Genomic DNA, 23,317 nt, shown 5'->3' on the forward strand with positions numbered 1-23,317 from the left:
TTGGTCAGGCACATGACAATGTCTATCGTTTTTGTTACTCTTTCTATTGAAACTCCCCTCACATAATGCAATATTTATAAATAAATTTGATACATTAAACAAATTACTGCATCAGTTGACAGCGGCGATGAACGACGGTCACGATGATAGAAAAAATTTAATAGTTTAAATTTTTATAGATTAATCAAGTTGTGATTTATAGCGACAAGCCATTGACGGAATGTTTGGTCAATTCGCCATTTGATGTGATGTCATTATGTGGCTGCTTCTGCCGTCGTCAGTGTGCACCGATTCTGAAGGTTAATTCAATAATATACCAACCGCCGGGCATTCGGAGCGGTAACAGATACAATAATACAGATACAGATAGGCACAGACACAGATGAAGGAGGGGGAGATACAATGATACCACAGAGAAGTAGACGTACGTATTTGCATTTGAAAACTCGGTTTGACTTGTAGAAAACGAAAGCGTAAAAACTCGTTTGCTGAACTTGAACCCCGCTTTGCGATTACGAAACAATTGAATACTTCGAGCCTAACCCCAGCTAACGAGGTAGACAAACGAAGTGGAAAATATACCCTGACGTCACCACCTCGCAAAGATCCTTTCAATGGGGAAAGGGTCACCGGGATTACTCACCAGACCATCGCTGCCATTGACTTCGATTGCAGTTTTCAGACGCTGCGACAGTTGTTCCAGCAATCTGTCGTACTTCGTGTTTAGGTTGTCCAGACGTTGGCTGTAATACTGTGTGGCGCCCGGATCGCTATCCGCCGGCCGGAGATCCCGGCGAGGTGGCGAGAACGACGGACGCGCCTCGACCAGCCAGTCCACGAAGCGTAGGCATTTGCTATCGTAGATCTAACTCCCGGAATTCAGGGTCCCACGTTGACATTGTTGTTCGATTGGTTGGTTGTTGGTTGGTTAATTTCGGTTAAATGTTAGTAATTTTGTGTGTTAAACAAATTTGGTTTATTTTTCAGGAGGCAGGGAAAGAAGGGGGGCTTGTTGATATATTTAGTGCTTTTTATTTTATTGATTAATCAATACGAAATTACTTTTTGGTAAAATTGCTTTTTAATTAGTTTGTTTTGTAAGTTTGGTTGGTTTCTTGTTTGGTTGTTTGTTTGTGTGTTTAAGTTTGTTTGTCAGGCTGTTTCTGTTCCACCCAAGTGTTATTGACGCACCTTTTACCCGCAAGATAACTAAGAATTGGAGCTTACAGTCCGGTAATTGGTTTAAAAAGCATTAAATATATTGGAGATTCGGTAGAGAAACAGCTAAGAGGTGTGTATAGGGCTACAAAGTGTTTTCCTTGCGGAAAAGTAGGGATTTCGGTGTTCGTTCGAAATATTCACAATCACTCGACACAGTCATACGTAAAGTGCTGGCACTTGGCCACCAACTGACCTATCGCAACCCAACATTGACTAGACCCAGTCAGTCCATCGAATCGTATGACAAGCGATCGAATTGCACATGTCTGGAGCCGACGGATGCCGGGTTACGAGGGATCAGCCGTCATCAGATCAATCATACCACAACAGGCATTCAAATTTTTACCTTGGCTTCGCGTATAAGTCGTCCTCCAGCCACGTTGACATTTTCGATTTTTGGTTTTCGTTCGATTGCAGCTCCGAGCAGTTTCTATAGGTTTTCGAGGGGTATTTTTGGTGTTCGAATATTTTCAGGATTTTTAAATCGATTTGGTTTTTTATAATTTGATCGTTTCGTGTTGTTTTATAGTGTGTGATAATATTTGATTGTTGTGTGAGAAAGTTTAAACATTTTTTTTTTTTGTTTTGGTGAAAATACAAAAATTAGACAAAAATACATATACAATTAGTTTTCAACTACAAATACGATAATACTGGGTGAAGAAATATATAATGTAGGAGCCCATATCATTCGATATCGGTCTATGTATAGGTGCAGCTTATAATTCTAAGGGGACAAGACTACAAACATAAAAGTAGGTAAGTTTCAAAACTACTACACAAATTTGGTATCAATTTACAGTGTTGTGGGACGGGGGAATATCGCTACAGATTACTTATATGGGTATTGTTGTGTAGGTGGTCGATTTGGCCACATTTGGAGGACCGTCTGCTGTGTATATATATGTACATGTGGTATGCTTATGTGGGTGGTGGCCAGCACTACATGTCAAAGACTGCTGTTAGATTAGACAAGAACTACTGCTGGAATACGGACGAGGGACTGGAGATTTGCTCTCTGCTTTTGGGGACAGTTAACAAATGGAAATGTAGTACAAAAACAAAATACAAAATAGATAAACACATATAAAATATATATAAATATATAGGAGTATGGAGACGTGTCCAACACCGGCAGGTTTTATCCCAACAAAAAAAATAGGAGCAACAACTTTGGGAGCAAACTACTTTGGACGCGGGTCAATGGCTACTACGGTTTCCATTTATAGGCTATGTATATATACTTTGTGTTTGGCCTGCGAAGGGAGATCGAGATCTCTGGCAGAGACCCTAAGGAACAGCTAAAACTCGGAAAAACTGTACAAGGATCTATGTATGTAGATCTAGAGCTAGAGACTATCGCTTATCGGAATGCTAATCTCGTTTTTACAGGGGCAGCGTCTTTGTACTCACGTCTAGTTCGTACGCCGAAGTGGCGGTGGGCATGGCAGATAGTCGCTCCGTGGTGCCATCCACCCATGATTCCTCCACTTGCACGCTCGACTGGAGATTCTTCATAAGCCCGATAGCCGTCTCGCATGAGCGCATTCTGAAAAAGCAAAGTAACACGTTGTTAGAGAGGCAGGTTCATCTCCATCTGTGGTTGCCAATGAGGCGACACCCACACAAATAAGAGAGCAGGTGGCGCCAGTGGACCTACCTTTCACCCAATTGGTTGCACACCGCACTCCAGCGCGTGTTCAGGCGCTCCACGTTCGAGTGCAGTCTCTTGAGGTCGCCGAGCACCTTGGTGGGCACTCCCATGCGTCCCAGCTGATCGGCCGCATCGTTCATCTTATCCATTTGCGGCTGCTGTTGTGTAATGATGTCCTGCATTTGGTTCAGTTGCTTAAACACTTGCTGCAGGCCCTCAGCAGTCGATGGCAGATCCTGGTGCCTGGCCAGCTCGTTCTCGAGCTCGGAAATCACATGCTCATTGTCTTCCAGACCAGCCAGCGAAGCTTCAAGCAACTTCAGGCGGTCCTTGTGCAGGCCACTCTGAGTGTTCAGCTCCTTCCACAGCTCCATAAGATTGTCCAGGCTCTTCTTTAGCACGGGCGTCTTCAACGCAATCGTACGGAAAGTCTCCTGCAAATGCTTCAACTCAGGCTCCAAAAGGTGCAGCCTGCGCTCATAGTCCGAATGAATTTCGAGCACATGCTCTAAGGAGTCCAAATCACGTGGCAACGGAGCCAGTATAATATGATCCAGCTCACGGGCCATGTCCTCCAGTTTGCTCTTGATGGCAAGGCATTCCTCGGTGAAGATGCGACTGGCCTGTTTGCTCTCCTCTGCAAGGGATAAACAACGATTAATATTGTAACAAAAATGGTGAGATCGCTAAGATTAGATATCCCCGAAGCGCCCAAGATTACCCCTTGTTTTGACACTTGCGAACAGCTTCTTCATGGTTGACTAGGCTTGACAAGACTAAGTCGCATTCTGGCTTCCTGCTTGCGACTTGCCTCAGAGAGAACACACAAGCATTAAATTCAATTAGCCTCCATCAATTAAACGTCTTGGACAGCTGGCGAGCGCCGACAATTGAAAAGCGAGGCGAAAACTATCTCCTACCCTTCAAAAGCCCCTGTTAATACCGATACCCATACCGAGTACTCCCACACTCACCTTCGGCGCGCGCACGCTTCTCGAACTCATCGAACAAGCGATTGACCTCGTCCATTTCGCGGCGCAGGCGTCGCAGCTGCGGATCGTTTGGATCACCCTCGCTCAGCAATTTGTCGGCATCATCGTTGAGGGCACGCCGGATGGCCGTGCGCTGCTCAGGACCCATGGCCAAGAACTGGTCAAAGTCCCAGCCCTTAACCACACGAATGGTGGCGAAGATCATGTTCTGGCGCAGGCGCAGATGCTTCTTCTGCCAGAGAGCTACGGATCGATCGAACAGACGCTTCAAACGTTCGGCGGCATCGATGGCCTCCTGGTCAGGAGGTGGAAGTAGCAGGCAAGCGCCCGGTATGGGTCCTTCCTGACCCTTGGCAGTGCGCACGCGCCACTTCACACGTCCCGAGTTGTCCAGGAGCGTAACAGTCTCGCCCTTTTCGATCTGCAGTTGACCCTGCTGTTTGTAGGCACAGATGGCCTGCACGGGTCCTTGTCGATTTACCGGCTGGCGTCGCTTGTTAAGAGGCACCACTGTCTGGGCCCTTCGCTGCAGTGTGGCCACTGTCTCGCCAAAGGCATTCAGTTCCTCGCGCAGATCCTGCATTCCCCTGAGTAGAGTTTCACCCTGGTCCAAGCCAAAGTCTGACTGTGAGAACTTGCTGTTGAGTATTTCGTCACGCTTGGCCAGCCACTGCTCGGCATCCTTGATCTCGCCAAAGAATTGATGGTACTCCGTGGCGTGTTTCAAATGAACCTCCAAGCAGAGTGTCAGCTGCAGCAGCCAGGCCCACTGTTGTTGCAAGGCTGTCAGATGGGCTTCGATGCACTTGGAGGCCGGGTGCTGTTGGTTCAGCAGTGCCTCTCCACGATCCAGGATGGTGGCAAAGTGCATCTCGCGCTTCTCCAGTTCGGACATAAGGTTCTGTAGTGGTCATTAAAAACGCTTTATTAGTAACGATATTAAAACTATTTCATAAGTGCACTTGGTTGGTTGCTCTTTTTTTGCAGTAGAAAATTTCTCATGGTATTTATGAACCAATCTGGGGTCTTACCTCGTCGCCATTACCAAATGCACGCTTGTAAACGGATAGAAGCACAACACATATATAAAACTAGCTCTAAGGTGGGGGATTCATTGGGGCATAGGCCTCCACTTACCTCGTAGTATCTGTGCACGGAGGGAAGATCGAGTTGTTTGTCCGCCCAGTCGCGCGTAATCTCCACCTGCTCCTTTTCGTTAAGCCACTGCAGTTCCGCCGAGGCCTGTCCCAGGAAGTGCTGCAGCGAGTCCAAATCGGACAGACGCTTCGTCGAGGTGCTAAGCAACTCGGCATACACCTTCTGCAGCTGATTGAGACGCTGCTGGTACAAAGCCAGCTCATCTCCGGAGAACTTGGTCTGCTGACGTTCGTCGTTGAGTATTTTCGTGTGGAACTGATCAATGATCTTGTGCTCGTGCTGTTGGCGATCCAGTTCCTCCTTTACCGACGGCAGATCGCTGCCATAGTCAGCGGCAAGCAATTGTTTCTGCAACACGAAAAGACTCGATTAATTGACATTAATGACGGCATATGATTAACTTTTACTTACCAACTTGTTTTGGCACCACTCAATGTGCTCCTGCAGATCGCGGAAATGGGGGTTCGTGTCGATCTGTCGGGACTCGACCACCATGCGCGTTTGACGCGTCACCGTGGTCTCGTGGACGGGATACTTCAAACCGGACAGCTTCTGTACCAGGTTCGTGTGGAAATTGGTGCGCAGTTGAGCCCAACGCTGGTGCAATTTGTTGACCTTCTTGTGCAGCTCACTGACATGGGGATAGCGACCCTCGTTGAGCACGTGGCAGTCCTGGTTCATGTCCTGGATGGGTTCCTCCAGGTGCCGTATCTCGGTTTCAAGCGCCTCGACAATACTTTTAGCGTCCACGGGATGCAGTCGCTCGATGCGCCGACCCTCCTCGCCAATTCGGGTCTCTAGATCGGTAAGCTTCTGATCTACATGCTTGATCTCGCGCTGAACCTTATCGGCCAGTCGCTGCAGCCGTTCTAGCCGCTCAATTTCCTGCTGAAGGATAACCTCGCGATCCTGCAGCGCCGTGTTCATGCGATACCAGGCCTTCTCGATGGCATCCGGCCGCAGTTCGGCCTCTACGTCAACTTCACCCACAGTTTCGAAGTAGCGCTCCAACTCCTTGTAGATCTGAATGAGCTTGGATTTCTCGCGCTTGCGGGCGCTCACCTCGTCGCTGCGGAAACGCTGCAGATCGCTCAGCAGACGCTTCATCTCAATAAGTGTGGGCGGGAAGGAACGCTCCTGCAGATAGGCGGTCTTCTCGCGGCACCAGTAGATGAACTGCTGGGCCAGGTCGCGGTATTCGTGCACGCGACGTTGTGACTCCATGTCGAAGAGTGGATGGATAGAGGGTGGCTCCGGGAACACATCGTACAGCGATGAAATGTACGTGATGAGGGACTTCTCATCCGGCTCGTTGGTATCCACATCTAAATTCAAGGGTTTATAATTAGATGGATAACTATACGCATTTTATAGTTAACTTACCCTCAGGATCCAGCAGACGCGTAACTCCGTACTCCTTCTCCACAATGTGGAAGGCCGTCTCCAGGCGCTCCCTTGGCCGATCGTTCCTTGCCTTTCGCCAGTCAAGCAAGTCCGGTCGGTTGCGGTGCACCAACGCCGAGAAAGCCAATCCATCTCGCCACGACGACGTAAAGTCGTTGACACGTACGCCCGGATACCGAGCAGTGGAGCGACGTGCCCAGCGCAGCAGAGCCTCCCGAGCGGATACGTTGTCCTCTTTGCCCACAACAATATCGGAGATCTGTGCATGATTAAGTTAAGTAATAAGTAAGGTTTAAATTATATACTATAGGAAATTCATTGATTAATTGGAGCAGAGCTAGACTGTGGTCGCCTAATTGAAATTCCCAGAGAAAAGAGTTCGGCATCCTTTATTTTACTCCCAAGTTCAGTTTTTACCTCTCTGCGCTGCGTGGACGAGGACTCTATAGCCGGCGGCAGGGCGCGACGATACTCCAACTCCGAGCTGCGAATCATTTTAGCCGGAGGCAACAAATCCTCGGCAGGCTGAGCATTTTCCTCCGCCCTACTCAAAGTGGTCACTTTCCGGACAATGTGCGTGGTTACACGGCGATGGCCATTTGGCGCTCTTTGCGATGTCTTGGTGCTTTCCACACTGGAGCCCAAAACCTCCGTGGAGATGCGTTTATTTCGGGTCACCTGTTGGTAATGAGTCGACGACGACGGAATTGCACCGGCCGGTACCAAAGCTCCAGTCTCGGAGAGGCGACGTGAGTTGCCCGTGGGATCTTGGAAGGTCACAGTGCGCTCAAAGTTGGTTCGTTCATGAGGAACGCTTCCCAGGGGGGATACACCTGGATAATCCGTAATCACCGCTTCCACAGTGCGCTCCCGCTTTGTCTCATGACGATAGCGCAAGTTGGAGTCATCGATATTGGTGGTTATTGCCGGTCCTCGGGAGGAGTGAACCACTTCGGATCCGCTGCTCAGAACATCGCCCCTGCTGCCATTTGTCTGCCGCACCAGTTGTTGTGTGCGCTTCAGCGTCGATTGCGAGCTGGAGTGCATGTTATCGTAATAATCGAACTGCTTTCGCAGTTATCGATGCTTTCGTTTGTTTCACTTTGTGTCGTTTCGTTCAAAGGTTCGTTAGAAAATCGTTTCGTTGTGCCGCGTTTCTTTTGCGCCGATTTTCGTAATTCTACGTGATTGCCAAAATAAGTTTAATTATTTGCCGGTCCTTACAATTTGTGTTTAATTAAGCCAAACCTAAAGCCAAAGTCAAATCCCCAAACCAGCACCGGATGTCTGGTTCTATGTGGCATTGCCCTGGAGTTTGTCAGAAACCCCATCGAGAACTGAAGTGGAGTAAATTTAACCGAACGGAGCCAAAGTGGAGTGAAGAATTATGGAGCGAGGGGGGATGGGTATGCCGAGGGGAGGAAGGGCGGCCCCATTGTTGTTGCGAATTATTTATTGTGTTGTACGTACACATAATTATCCCAACTGTCTGTCTGTCTTGCTCTTGGCGCTATTTTGTAGCTTCTTTTGCTGCCGTCATTTTTTGTTGTATTTTTTTTTTTTTTTTTTTTTTTTTTTGCAAAAATACACACATATTCACGGCAAAAAGTTAATGTACACCGCTGATTCATGGGCAGAGATTCATTAGTTTCGGAACACGCAAGCCTATTTTGCATAGGAAAATGGGGAGTGGAACGATATGGTAGTGGAACAGGGAATACGGGCATATTCACCGTTTGCCGTACGGCTTATTTGCACTATAGGAAGTGTTGGAAAAAGTTTTAATAAATTTCCTCTTTTTAATGTTGAACTTGCATATGTTGAGCTTGATATTAAGCTTGTATATTTTGCCTAAGTTTCAAGATCTATTACTCAAATCTAAAATAGCAGAATTACACATATTCCACTTACGTTCTTTGCTTACTACAAAATTTGTATGCAAATATTTAGGTGGTAAATATTAATCAAAACAAACAACAGTAATTGTTCAAGTGAAGGGGCAAATAATTCACAAGTGTGATAAAATTGTATAAAAACAATGCAGCAGAGTATGAGAAATTGTGTCTTTTTTGGCGTTGCACTAATAAAAAAAATAAACAGGAAGTGAACGAATTGTTTAGGGTCTTGGTCTTTATAATCAAAGCTAACAGCTGGTTAGCTTGTAAACATATTCGTACCGCCTTGTTACAACCTCTGCGTCTAATGGAAACCTCCAGATTAATCTATATAGCTCAAGATCAATAAAACAGTTGGCCAGGCCAAAAAGATCGCCCACCCAGCAAAAAAGGCACGACAAATGTTTGTTTTGCATTGGTAATGGAGAACGGACTTTTTTAACTGGAGGTTGCGGCTGCGTTTCACGCCTGCGCAGCACCGTGACAAACAAACAAACACACAAATATCACAACCATTCCACCAAAAATGCTAATTGCAGCGTTTTAAGCACACTATAAACGATCCGCGCTGTTTTTTATGTGATTATGCCTAAAACAAAAAATGATAGAGAAATAAGAAAAATACCTGGGGCCGCAGCGAACGAACAGCTCGAAAAAGTGTCTGTGGAGGCGTCTCTAAGAGGCGTTAATGGCTTGACATTCTCAATGAGTCTTTTGAAAGGCGGCAAAAACTGAATCTGGTCTTTGCCTATTTGGGCTTTTTGGCTACTGTTCAGAGTTTGGAGATGTGCGATTTTCAATGGTGCCTGCCAATTTGCATTGCTCGACGACAAGGAGCGTTATGAATTAAATGGCTAATGCATCTGAAGCCAATCAAAATTTCAAAATACCTTCAGTTAAGTTTGGCAGGGTGGAAGACTAATGGGCATGACAACTAATTTGTATTTGTTAAAAGAAATGTACAAAATTCCGGTTTTGGCAACTAGAAATTCAATTAAGAAAACTTAAAATGCAGTGAATCAAACACTAAATCATTTGAAAGTGATTTCATATGGGAGATTCATTATTTCCAAATGGGAATCATAAATTAAAGCTCATTAAAGAAGGAAGAACACCAAACAAGCAGTTCATTTAGATATGGGTGATCTTCAATAGCATTTTCAGAATTAGACGATTTGTGGGCATATAAATTAAAATTAATAAACCATCCTCAGATCCAACGAGACAAACAATAAACAATAAACCACTTGAGGAGAGCGTTGAAAATTGCAAAATAAAATACGAGACACACACGCACAAAAAAATGGTTTTTCAAAGCTACGAACTGGAACAGCGGCGAAAAATCCGAGACCGAAACCAAAACCGAAACGAGATGGAATCGGGCAGGGAGGGATGGAGGGATGAGGAAGGGGACGGCGAGATCAACAGCGGGGTGTACGTCATTATTTTACAGCTACTTGACTCCGTTCGCGGGGCATTTTGTTTGCAAACAAACGAACGAATTGAAACAAACCGTGCCCCGCACTTCGGTAATAAACTCGTCATAAAAAAATAATTGAAATGGAACTAAATTGCGAGAGATTGAAATCAATTGAAATTGGCGGCATTTAATAAATCAGAGAAGCTGAGAGCGATTATAACGCAAGATTCTGACATCATGCGAAGTCGCATTAATTGATTGAAATCACTTTGGCTTTGGGCTAGGATCTTTCTGGGGCACACACATACACACACACTTTATAAAGATTTTCCGGGTTTTCGAAAAAGCGTTCCCGTTGTTTTCGAACAGTTTTGGAATTCCGCGGTTCCCGAGGAACGCATGCGTTTTATTTATTTCTATTTAATTTTTGCAAATATTTATGGAGAGGAATCGTGAAATGTGCGCGGCGGCGTCTCGACAACAACTAAAAGCGATCGGGCCAAGTTAAAACGCTTAAAGTGTGGCTTTGGCCAGGTGTTGACGCTTCTGTCGGCGTCGACGTCGCCGTTGCTGCGCTGCTTCGCTTTTTTTTGTTTACAGGCCAGAATAGAAGCTAAGCTGAAACAAAGTGGAATTGGCACACGGCGATCGCTGCCTGCGTTGGCGTTGACGTTAACGTCAACGTCGGCGTCACGAGCGGAATATGGAATATATGGATATGGAATCGCGATCGTGCTGACAGCTGTGCGTGTGTACGTGTGTTGGTGGCAACACTCCACTGCCTCGGCCACCACCTCTGCTGCCATTCCACCTGTTTCTGCCACCGCTGCGGTAACTCTTTGATGACGTATTTGCAACCAACACCTGTGTTTTTGACGCCGCTGCCATGGCAACGCGAACGCCGACGCTGGCAGCGACGCCCACGCTAACGCACACACACGTAACGCAGTAGCAGCAACTACAACAACAACAACAACAACAACAACAACAACACAAGGGCAGCGATGCTTGAAATACCCTTACAAACTGTATAATTGTTAATGGAGACACATATGTCATTTATAGATGCTCACTTTCAACCAAAGGCCTACAATCGGAAATGAGTTAATTAAGTTATTTTAATCCTTCCAAATAAATGTCTAAATTATTATACTAAGATGGTAGTATCTTTAAGATCATCTAGTTCTAACTACTTACGGATATACTAAGAGGCATAAAATTTGATATAGAACTAAGTGAATAAACGTATACACTTCAACTTGACAATTACTTTTACCTGTTAAATAATGGCTCTAAAAGCCCAAGTAATTTAATTAATTTAAATGCTTTAATAAGCTAATTGAATACTTCCGCTGGAATTGTGATCTCTTACTCCAAGGCTTACAAAACATATGAAGCTAGGCCCAAAAAGAGATGGTACGTTATACAACACCGGCTTCAGTTTTCCCTCTCTCATTTGAAATTTTGTTGTGGTAGCCCCAACTCATTCAGTGGTTCCAACCAAAGTCGTTGGTAGTACGTCATCCAGTACAAGAACACCCGACCAAAGAATAATAATAATAATGGCAACAAGACAGAGAACTTGATGATGGAAATGAAATGAAGAAGTAGTCAAAATGGTAGTAGATTCTGAACAACGAGTTTTGATTAAAAACCCTGTTGGGTAGTAAAAAAAAATAACGAAAGAAAACAACGATTCGCTATGACCCCATGGTATTTTTGGGACTTCGCAGTTGGAATTTCAATCTCATAACACATCACGACCAACTCATTACATCGCATAGTGACCCAAAAAGACGGCAAAAAAGCAGAAATGACCACTGATGTTAACAGGTTTCACTCACAGCAAATGATAAAGGGCAGCCGCGAAAAGCGTTGGAAAATGGCAAAGAAAATGGGAAAAGACGGATAAAGTCACTTGAAGCAAATTAAAACATTTTGTGTGGACAAGAAAGGTAATTTATTGCGGTTGACATAATCCCTGCAAGCATTATACAATTTTCAAAGTTAAATTAATTTAGTATTCGAAGAAAACTCGCTTTTATATAAAGACTTACATTATAATTAATGCAAATTGGCAACAATCACCGACACATTGCATGCATTTCCCCCATCAATCTCTTGGCCAAATATGGCTGGCCAGTCAGAACTATTGCAATAATCTTGCACTTAGAAAGTCCCAGCGGCTTCGATTCAAGTGGGTGTCGAAATCTATATGCGAGGCTGGGCCAACCAGACGGAAGTGCCTTTGATTCGCGTGTGCTCAAGATACAAATAAACATTCGACACACTCGCTCGCGTACTGCCAACATGGGTTAATTAGCATGTTACATGGCTTAAACCCCCGATGGCGTTGCCCTATATGGAGTAAAAGGCACTGACTGCGTCGACAACTACATCTGTTGTTGTTGTTGGCCCGGCATATTTGCTGGCCATATTTATGTATGGGTAATAAATACGCTTAACTGCTGTCAGTTGTTTTTCGATTCACACACACTCTCGAATCGCTATAGTCAATATGGTCAATACAGGCAGACGTGCGAGTAGACCCCACACCTTGAGTTTCCCGTGGCTCGGAGAAACTGTGCAACTGAATTGCAAATCTAATTAGCCGCTGCAGGAATGTGCTGCGGGGTGTGGTGAGGAGGGGGTGGGGAGGTATTACGGCTAAGTACTCATATTGGGCATATGCTTATTAATAACGATATGATGCAACCCAGTAAACAAATGCTGCATTATGTTTGCCACTATTCGTAATTTGAGCACTGTTTTGCACTTGAAATGTGTTGTTTGTGGTGGGAAAACAAAGCGGAATCAGTAGCTACTAATATCCAAACTATCCTCTTCTAGTCTTACAACCCAACGGGAATCTTCACACGCAGAAAAAAATATGTAATATATGCCAAAATGATTAATAATAATCATAATCATATTGATCGTTATACCAATATTCCATCTAAAAAACTCAATTAATTACCCACAAATAATCGACATATAATTAATTATATAGATATATCTTATCTTTTTGTTCTCTGTACTCGCTGTTCTAGTTAATCGCCCAAACCTCGAACGGAACTTGTGGGGGTGACTAGTGACTAGTAACTAGTGAGGTGTAGGTGTCGCATCGCACCAAATACGTATGACATTCCTAGGGATATCACCGTGTGGGCTCATCATCATTATCATTGCCAGCTAGATCGAATCGTTTACCTCGTCGCCTATAATTCCATCTACACACTTGAAATCTATACAGCAGCGGTCAGTTTTCATATTAATTACAAGTCATTAGGAACACACTTACATATACATTGGGTAAACGCTTCACGAGTGCAAATAACTATTCCAGACAGCTCATGACATTTGCATACCAAACAGAAAAGGATGGCGAATCATAATTAGAAAGAGATAGAGGCAAACGGGCAGCTTGTTTCCTTATTTGGTCAAAAGCCAAGCTATCGATTTATTAATGAAAATCTGTTTGTTTTTATCTGCGATGGCTATAGATAGATTTCGAGATCGAGATTGAACCCACACACAACGTAGCTATTCAAAAATTCAGTCATCAATGTCATAAATTAAGACAAATAAGTGCATCTGTTGTTTTTGTTGCTGTTGGCAATCGGTTTTGGCCATTTGATATGCTCCACAGCCAGCTGGTCGAGAGTTCGAGTTCGCTGCTTGCGTTGAAGTCTTTCGTTTGGCAAGAACCGAGGATTGCTGATGTCATGGGCAGGGCACTAAAAAAAACACCTTTATTCCACCTGATTTTTTTTTCAAGTAATTCTCGTTATTGTCTGTTGTTGCCGTTTCCCAACTGGCATTGACTTTATTGTAACACATACCTTGGCGTATTATAATAAATCAAACGCCACAAACAGCAGTCCCAAAAATAAAAATAATAATCTTTTCAAATTCGAACGATGACGTGAGAATGTCTGGCTTTTCGGTGGCTCTTTGGTCTTTGTATTTTGGCTTTCTTTCGAGGCGTTAGTTTTCATGCCTGGGCGACCTGACTAAACATCGGTCATGGCATTTTGGCCAAATATAAGTGCCCGGCATACATGCCCGCACTACCCACCTCCAACTAACGAGCAATGAAAAATGGCAAATTGCTGGGGAAATTATCTGATGCTCATAATGAAAACGTTTGTCAGAACAATTCGACACAGATCTCAGCGATTTGGCACACACCGTCGCCTTGGGGATCGCGGCAATTTATTATTTAAATTTAGCAATTGAGCGGCTTAGGAAGTTTACGTGGCAGCCGCAAGGTTAACCTAAGATTTGTAGCTCTCGATATGGCGCTTTGGGTGCACTAAATAAAGCAGTAAATCGCAAAATACTTTGGCTGCATAAATTGAGATATTAAAAAGTATTGGATATATTAAAAAGCACTAAGGTTTGCTACTTCATCGTACAGCTTTTGGTAAAGTTTCGTGTAAAGCCAAAGAATTGGGCCACAATGATTATTGTAGTTTGATGATCTATCTGGGTAAAAGTATCTCAAACCAACAGAATGAAGTTGTTATATTTAATTTATCATCGGTTGTACTCTCAACTAACTAGAGCGCGAACCTGTAATAATTAAGCTAAAAGCTGCCATAAATATGCACTAAATTGTTGGGGAATCATTGAGACCACGTGTTAAGCACTAGAAATTACAATGCAGCTCAACAGGTTTTATGTCCGCAAGTAAAGGTAAAGTATCTGATTGATTGTATTGTTTTTACTGTTGTTGTGGGTGGTTCATAGATCAAATCAATTCGCTAGCACAATTTATAACTTAATTACAAGCTAAGCAGCGTTACAAACTGCCAGCGGCTGCTGTTTAGAAAATTGCTCCAGCACTTATTATTATTTTGTTCGCCTTTAACAATATATTTTCGCAACGCGCTGACCCACAAAACAACGATCATTAATTGAATATACAAAACAGCTTCGTTTCTTTTTTTTTTTTTGCACACGAATGGAAATAGGAATTATGTCATAAGTGCAAGATGTCGATTGCGATTTGGATTTAGATTTGGATAACAAAAAATTAAATGAGACTGAGAACGCTGTAAGTCAAATCATTTGGTATGCAAAACAAGAAATATCCTTTTATGTCGATCGCAGTCAATTTGCATATTTGTTTTTTTTTTTCTCTGAGCCACAACATTCGGATGACATCAGACACCCGCAACAGGCAGCGACAATATACATAAATCCTTGGCGGCGGCAGGCAGACAAGAAATAATGAATAAGCCAGAAAACAGTAAACAGTAAGTGACGCGCGATTGAGTTTCACATTGTCAAGTGATTTACAATTCGTTCGCCTCAATTGAATGAACGCCATTTGGCAGCCACAGTTGCGTGTTGCTGTTGCGACTGTTGCTGCGACTGCTGCTGCGGCTGTTGCTAGTTGCTGTTGCCTCATGGTCGGTGAACTGGCAGCATCATTGAGCATTTATGCGCCCCATCGATCAAGTTGGAGTCAAGAAAAGCCGCAGCCACATCGACAGCCAACGAACGACGACTTGAAAAATGCATCTGCGTTCGTCGCCGATTACGAAATATCCCCGATTCGTATTGACACACATACTGCGGAAATGTATCTCATCGATGAGTCAGTGCCAAAAACAATATAATTGAAGTTCTTTAATCACAGTATCCGTCATCTTAAATTCAACATTTAAGCTCGTTAACTATATATCAAGCTCATAGTTGCTTTTATACTCAGAATATTTTTGATTATATCAAGATCATAGTTGTTTTTATACTCATAGAATATTTTTGATATCATGCTTGTTTACTTGTAAATTTCTTTATATTTATATAACTCGTATGACATATTTTTAAAAGATATCCCACAGGGATTGTTGTTTTGTTTAAGACTACATCCCAATGCAGCATTTCATTGGGCCGGCTTGCCTTGCCTTGCTGCCAGTTGTTGTGTAGGTGGCCAAAACCACTCCCCCCGCCCCCACGACGCCTTTAAAGCCAACTCGCGGCCTTGCTGCCGACGAACTGTAGCAGCAGCAGCATCGTTATGTGTGTCAGTCAGCGGCGGCGGCAAAGAGAAGGCAATCGGGTTGCCTTAAAAGGCTGGGCCGTGTTTGCCAAAAAAAAAAAAATAAAAATAAAGATCGAGCGTAGTTTGTCGTAGCGTGTCAAGACTGTAGCTATCTGGTTGCTGTGTAGGCTGCCGCTGCTGCCAAGTCGGCTCAATGAATCGATCCAAACGCCCAAATGAAAACAAACTCTAGACCGGGGGGTCACCTTCAGTCAGCCAGTCAGTCAGTCATTCATTCAGTCAGTCAGTCATTCATTCAGTCATTCAGTCAGTCAGCCAGTCATTGAGTCGCAAAGAGCGGCTCGTGGGCGTTTGCTTTTGCTGACTCGCTGACTTTGAATCGCTGCCCACCAAAAATCGGCGCCCACAGTTTTGCTCCAATTGCTCAATCAATGAAAATATATAGTTATGTACACAGGTATATATGGTATACCTGTAGTATTTGCTCAACAACTCACCTGGAAGTGCAATATGATGGTCCAGATCAGGCCCAGGGTCAACTTTGGATTTCCATCCACAATATCCTCGGCGCGTATGTTGACCAGTTTGATCTTCTTGTAGCGCAAAAAGTCCAGAGCCATTTGTGCATTCTGCAGCATATGGAAACGCATTTTACCCTTCTCGCGTGGCTATAGGAAATAAAAAAATCGAAGTGAATAAAAGACATTGGCGAGAGCGTGACAAAACTGCCAAGAAACCAATTGAATAACACTTACCAGGTGTTCGCCAGATAGCACCTCCAGGAGTGAAAGTAAATTGTGACCATCGCGCAGATCTTCGAACAAGTCCACCACACGACGATTGGCCTGCAGATGGGGGAGGTGTTATAGTGGCATACCAGTAAAAGTCCATTCAAATAAATTAGAGAGTAACCCAAACAAAAAAAAAAAAAAAAGACATGCAGGCAAAACAACTCAAAAAACTGCTGGCACTGAACAGCAAAAGAAAAAACAAGCCGCAAGGTAAAATTAAACATTTTAAACAAGCGGCCAGTAAAAACTGAAGAAAGCAACATCAATGAAAAGTGGTGTATTAAACCTTGCAGTTAAAAGGAAAATTTAAATATTGCTCAACACTAACAACAGCAAAAAATAATAAAACATCAAGAAATATTTAGTTTTAGGTAATCCTTTTTAGCTCGACTTACAGACTGAGAACAACAGGGTATGCCATTTGTGGTTACACAAACATGTAGCATAGTATAGGTCTGAAAATCGCAGGAAATTCATTTTATCGTATGTTAAGAAAAAAAAATAACTATAAATTTTATTTTATGATTATTGGCTAGTACCTTAGCATACTTCCAATGCTGCTTGTGGGAAAGGTGTTAAATGGAAATTTCGAAAAAAAAATCAGTAGGTTTCACAAATTTCAGTTAAGTTTTATGCTTTTGTTGGTGGGCACCATACCATTTAAAGCTCGATCATTAACTCACCTTTTTCAGATGTTTGTTAACCCATTTTGTGAAAGTCTTCTTCTGAATGGCATCGCGTTCGTCTAAAACGGGGAATTATTTAAAAAAGAGATCGCATATTAGAATTTCTCGATAAACTTGATTTCGGGGTTAGTAGTCAAAATTCCATGCAATGCTTGAGAAGTTTGTGCCGAAACGAGAAACATTTCAAATGGCGTCATCGTTGATTGAGAAATAAATTGTTTATGTAAAACACTCAAAATTCAAACGCCCACAATAAGAGTTATTAATTTTCGGCAAAAGATTATTTTTTTTTTATTTTTTTACCAATTTTAGCCACTCAAGTGCGGGCGTTGAATAATCTTTCTAGGGCCTTAATTAACTTGTTTGAACAAATGTTTCAACTGCCGGCAATTAATGTGTGATTTCCCTATTTACGCTCGGCTCGTTCATCCTATCTTTATTTCCGTTCAGGGCCTCGGCAAACTTTGGTCAATGTTTTTCTTTGGCCTGATAAAGTCAAAAATCGATAAGAAGTGGGCGGGCAGGAGTTAAGGTAGCTTTGGCTTTGATTTGTTGGCTGACACATGACGTGAGCATTTTGTGGTGTGTGTGTGTGTGTTAGTTTGTGGGAATAACCCATCTACAGATAAGCTAATGGTCATGTTGCCACAACTCTCGGCACAAAAATCAAGCATTTCCAAGTTGTTAAACATTTCGTGGCAATTAGTAAACTTTTTTGTGTACTGATAACTCCATGCAGGGGCAGAGCTGGGCAATAATTTAAGTTAACCACCCTTTTTCAACACAATCTAATCAACGGGGCACAAAAGAAATGTTCTGCAGATCCATAAAAAAAAGCAAACCCTACAGAAAATTTAGAACGTCAACAAAGGCTCCTCCAAGTGTCGAGCCAATTGTAAAAGTATTAAATCGGCTGATAAACCCGATAAATTCAAGTGCCAAACACATATAGCCATAAACGTAGTAGATCTGAAAACAGCGAGCAACTCAAAGCAGAAGCTCACAATCAAAACAAAAGCGCTAAAAGATAAGGTAAAAAGTGCCAGAGAGAACAAGTGACTACGGTTGAACGATCCCAACCAGTTTAACTCTCCTCTCTCTTACATTACTCCTCTCTAGACCTTTGTAAAATGGTGAGAACGAAGCTTAAATGCCCTTGCAAATGTATTACCCATACTCCAATTTAAGTTCATGCTTAATCACTTAAGGCGACAAGAAGTCTAACGAGCCAAAAATTAACCTAGTTGTGTGGTCAACAAAAGAAGCGTGTTTATTGATAAACAATTTGTAGAAGAGTCGGGCACAAACTAATTGGCAAATACGTGATGGATCGTCGTGGAGAATGGACGGTCCACGTGCAAGTACGGTACAATCTTCCTAGAGCGGACAACTCTCTTAAGCGGACAAAGTCCTTCGTTGTATATAAATATATACAGCTGTATACACATACATAACTATAAATATTTTGTTGCTACTTATAGCTTTTTGTGGATAAGGAACTAAAGCTTGGAGCACTTAATTCAGAAGATCTCTCCCTTAAACGGACAATGTCCTTCGTTCAAAATGCCAAAAAGCACATATGTCAAAAGTTATGACTAAGCTTTAAAAAAGAATCACAGTGATTCATCGGATTCCAGGCAAATACAATTTTTTGCATGTACAATTGCATGACCAAATAAATATTTGCTTGTAATATAACACAAAAAACCTTAAACTGTTAATACCCTATCAATAATTTTCCAGCTCTTCACTTACAGGTAAGTCAAGTCGAAGAGAGTGTGTGAGAGAGAGAGATAGAGAGAGTGTGAGAAATGGAGAAGCGAAAAGATCTTGAACTTGTTCCAATCCGATGACTCATCGGTTTGCAATTTTCCATTCAAGCGGAGATTCCAACTCTCGAAAACTCGCCCATTCATTGAGGTATCCGATCTTTCCGCAGAAATCTTTCTGCACGATTGCATGCAACACCAAGCCGATTCGTAATCGGGCTTATTTTTATCATCCTCTAGTCCAAGAACAACACACAAAGAGTTCATAAATATTCACACAAATAATGATTGTGCAAAGGTGTACGACTCCGACGGCACAAATACCAAAACAGGGTAGCCACACTATCTGGATATGTGTCTGTATGCGGCTTTTTGAAGAGCGCGTGATGATGTCACGTTCTAAGTTGAATTTGTTTTTGACGATTAAACGTTCGTTAAGTTGTTGTAGAAGAGTTCGGAGCCGCTTATTTGATATTCGTTAATGTTTATTTTTGCATTTAGTCATTCTCATTGATTAGCACACTTAACCTTAGAAGGACGTTTGATCATACAAGTCTGATTAAAAAAAAAACATTTAAACGCTTACTCGAAAGAAATCCAATTCGAATTTGGTGAACATATAATTTGCATTTAAATAAATGACAGTACAATATATATTATATTAGATATATTCTTGCATATCTAAATTACGAAATTAGCAACAAGACTTAAAGATTTACCAGTTGAACATTTTTATTGTTCAGTTTTATGAAGGACGTCGGTTGCTTGATCGTGTTTTGAACGTTTGCAATCAGTGATAAGAAATTCACGCATTTGCCAGATATAAATAATGAACTCACACTCTATACTATTAGCGTAAGGAAATGCACTTCAAATGGTATTCCAAGTACTTCCCGCTTTTATCTGCAAGTCAACAAAAAAAAAAAAAAAATTCCCAACTAATGGCGCCAGCAAATTAGTGCCAGGCAATCGAAAACGTATAACCATAAGCATAAAACGCCCATATAAATGCTTACAAAAGTCAATAAGCATAAACCCGTTTCTTTCGACTGGACAAATGAGTTCATTTCGAAATTCGTGGAATTCTAAAGCCAACCGAAAGTTTGTTAATTTGACAACACAGATTTCGTGGTGTCCAAAACGATGAAAATATCAGGTTCCCTAGAGAAGAGGGATGATTAGACGATATAGCATACCCTAAACTCACCCCCAATGGACAATTATGGCTCTTATTGAACTCAAGGTCGAGATGGCACCCTTCTATTTGATCAGCACTTGATGTGCCAAGAAAGGTGCGACCAATGGTCTGCGAATGTGTTTCTATTTGCCCAAGAAGTGTCAACACACCTTCTAATTTCGGTGATTGTCGGAATTTGTAATATGTATTTATAACACTCGATAAGGCCTTGAAAAGTCCGCCAAAAGATACGAATTGCATTGCTAAAAAGTGAGATAATTTATTCGTCATAGCTTAGAATTGTTTGTTATTTGGATCAGTTTCACATTCCTGCGGATTTTGCATATATTTCAAACTCAAAATCTTTAAACCAGTTGGGAAGACTAAGCTTAAATATTTGCTTAAAACTTCTGTGGACTCTAAGCTAGCATTTAAAGAGGGTCTCGACCTTGACCCTTTATAATTTGCTCCCAAGCTTGGCTTCCGTCATATGTAGTCGGTCGTTGGAAAACATGTTTGGGGTTAGTTAAGCTTAGAAATATATGAAACCGCGACGGATTCATAATTGAAATTCATACAAACGAGATACAAACGAAGCGAACTTGAAATGCAAATGATTTCCGCTGCGGCAATTAATAAATCTTTTTCTTGGATTCCAACAATAAAAACAATGGAGGAAACATCAAAGAACTGGAACACAACACATGCCAAAAGAATCGCAAAAATCCTATTTCCCACTTACGCATTATGTCCCAATCTTCTATAAAATGATCCCAAATGGACATGCTACCTTTAAACTGGGTGAGTGCATCCTCGTAGCCACCCTGCGGCTGCGCCTGGGTGGACGAGTGCTTGGCCTTTTTGGGAGCAGCCGGACTGCTGCTGTTCTCGTACAGCGGCGATGATGCACTGCCCGTCGTCGAGTGGCGATGATGATGATGATGTTGGTGGTGGTGCTGCTGCTGCTGGTGGTGGTGAAGACTGCCGTTGTTGCTATACAGCTCCCGATCCCGCTGGTACTCCAGCGTTCCATTGTTGCCACCCGGCGAAACGGAGATTCTTGCCGGCGACTGACTGCTACTGGTGGTGGCATGATGGTAGCTCTGATGATGGTGCGTCGTCTGGCGGGAGCTGCTCCGCTTCATGGAGTTGTTGCTGCCCGGCTGCTGCTCATTGGGATCGAAGCCCAGGCGGTCTTTATAGTAGGAATGCGATGTCATCTTGCGGGTGGCACATTAAAAGACTCGGGGATACACTCGAAACACTTTGGGTGATGAACAACACACTCCTCAACTTTCGCCGCAAATTCTTTTTTTTTTTACGATTTTTAGCACGTTTCGGAGTTTATGTTTGTTTTGCGATGGCACTTTGTGATTTTTATTTTTTTATTGCTCTCGGTTTGGATGGACCTGAAGTTGGAGTTGTCGAATTTAAATACAAATGATTGTGAATTTTGTACGCCTAAATTAGCTGCGATGATTCAGCTGCAGACGCAGCGATCCGCGTACTTGAACGTGAAATCATCGGAAAACAGCAATTGCAAATGAGTTGCAATTAGCGAGATACCAAATTCGAGTGTACTAAGCACTAAACTAAATTCAAGTAAAAGTTCTCGTTCAGGAAGTCGGCTATTTGCACACACAAAAAAAAATTTATGAAAACTTGCAAAAATATAAATGTTGTCTATTTTTAAACCAAAACCATTCTGAAACATTTAACAATCTGCAGAAGGTTTTTCTTTTTCTAAAAGATATTCCTCATACCAAGTTTTATTTTTTGTAACTTTAAGATTTGTCCCTATAAATTTTACTTTATAATATTCATTGTTAACCCCAAGATCAAGTTTAATATTTAAAATAAATATTATTCCGTCACTCGCATCATTTTTACTGTGTATCTCGGAAGCGTTTTAAGTTTTTCTATAGCTGGTGTAGTTGACTTTATGTTTTTGTGCGTTGCCGGCATTTTGTTCCAATTGGCCGTTGGCCAAAAGAAAACGTGCTGGGCGAAATGTATCTAGCAGATACACTGGCGTACATGGTGCATTTGTCGCCAGGGGCGAACGAACTGGCGACGCCATGTATCCATCAGATACACCCAGAGATATGGGATACCGAGATAGTGAAACACAATGGGAGAAGGGCGCGATCGAGATCGCTTCACTTTTACCCGACAGCCAAATTGAAACTTATAGAGATAAATTGAAACTGAAATCAGACGCAGCTGCACACACAAAGCTCAAGTAAAAGCGAGCACTTAATTCATTTCATTCCGTGTCCACTTTTTTTTTCATTTTGTATTTCATTTCTTCTTCTTCTTCTTCAATTTTTGCAATCTTCACAATGACAAAACTGTGATCCAATTTTATTCGTGTACTTTCATTTGCAAAATCTCCACTTCTGCCCCGATTTTGAAGTTACTTTCGGTGCTTTGTTTTTTGGTGGGTGATTCCATTCAATTCATGAGGTCAGCTTGGAGCCGTATTTCTGGCTCGGACCCGTAAGCACACAATAAGTATAAATAAATAAATGCCTAGACACGCAACCAGCTGCGGGCCCAGGAGACGGGTTGTCGCTCTGATTAGATACGAATACAATTATATATACCCAAAAGTCGTATGTAGATATGGACGGGCGAATTTCTTTCGCTCTCTCAACTCATTTTTCATTCAAAGTTTGTGTAGTTTATTTACTTTTCCAATGAGGTACTTGGATTCTAATCTGAAGTTTGTAGTGCAAAATCGGTTTGTTTATTGTTAATCAATTAACAAAATAATATTCCTACAGAAAGTGACTTGAATTAACTAATTTTGAAAATACTACTTTAATTGAAAGGGTGTATAAACTTCGGCATGCCTTCTGCACTTTTGTCAATTTGTTTGCATTGTCTGCTTTAAATTTTTAATTTATTTATGCAAACGCTGGGCGTAACGTAGCTAAATGACAAACAAACAATTTTTCTTGGCCGTTTCTGTGAACTTTTACTTGAATTTTGGTTTAGGTTTTAGTTTTCGATCATTTTTTTTAGATCTTTGGTTTTTTTTCACGGTTTTTGTTTATATTTTCCATCGTCAACAGTTTTTCGTGTCTTTTTTGCATCTTTCACTCTGCTGCAAGTGGCTTTCAATAATTTTCACT

The 23,317-nt window shown here is 42.3% G+C and overlaps 1 protein-coding gene across 26 annotated transcripts in view; it reads right to left on the bottom strand.

Moving 5' to 3' along the window:
- Positions 1-23,317, bottom strand: part of LOC117138600 (microtubule-actin cross-linking factor 1) — a 75,318-nt gene that overhangs the window by 34,202 nt on the left and 17,799 nt on the right. For 7 of the 26 annotated variants that reach the window (XM_033300785.1, XM_033300801.1, XM_033300798.1 and 4 more), the window contains exons 3-13: positions 17,232-17,293; positions 16,513-16,602; positions 16,255-16,425; positions 6,409-6,688; positions 5,437-6,350; positions 5,005-5,373; positions 3,850-4,768; positions 2,882-3,512; positions 2,635-2,770; positions 1,568-1,651; positions 644-865 (exon numbers count right to left, since the gene is read on the bottom strand). In XM_033300785.1, coding sequence (XP_033156676.1) covers positions 644-865; positions 1,568-1,651; positions 2,635-2,770; positions 2,882-3,512; positions 3,850-4,768; positions 5,005-5,373; positions 5,437-6,350; positions 6,409-6,688; positions 16,255-16,425; positions 16,513-16,602; positions 17,232-17,293 — 3,878 coding nt within the window. Of the gene's footprint in view, positions 1-643; positions 866-1,567; positions 1,652-2,634; positions 2,771-2,881; positions 3,513-3,849; positions 4,769-5,004; positions 5,374-5,436; positions 6,351-6,408; positions 6,689-6,846; positions 7,492-16,254; positions 16,426-16,512; positions 16,603-16,943; positions 17,004-17,087; positions 17,106-17,231; positions 17,294-20,970; positions 21,590-23,317 lie in introns of those variants that run through there. The other 19 variants (XM_033300782.1, XM_033300786.1, XM_033300794.1 and 16 more) reach the window with 7 other exon arrangements.

This window comes from Drosophila mauritiana, chromosome 2R (genome assembly GCF_004382145.1).
Source record: "Drosophila mauritiana strain mau12 chromosome 2R, ASM438214v1, whole genome shotgun sequence".
Lineage (NCBI taxonomy): Eukaryota > Metazoa > Arthropoda > Insecta > Diptera > Drosophilidae > Drosophila > Drosophila mauritiana.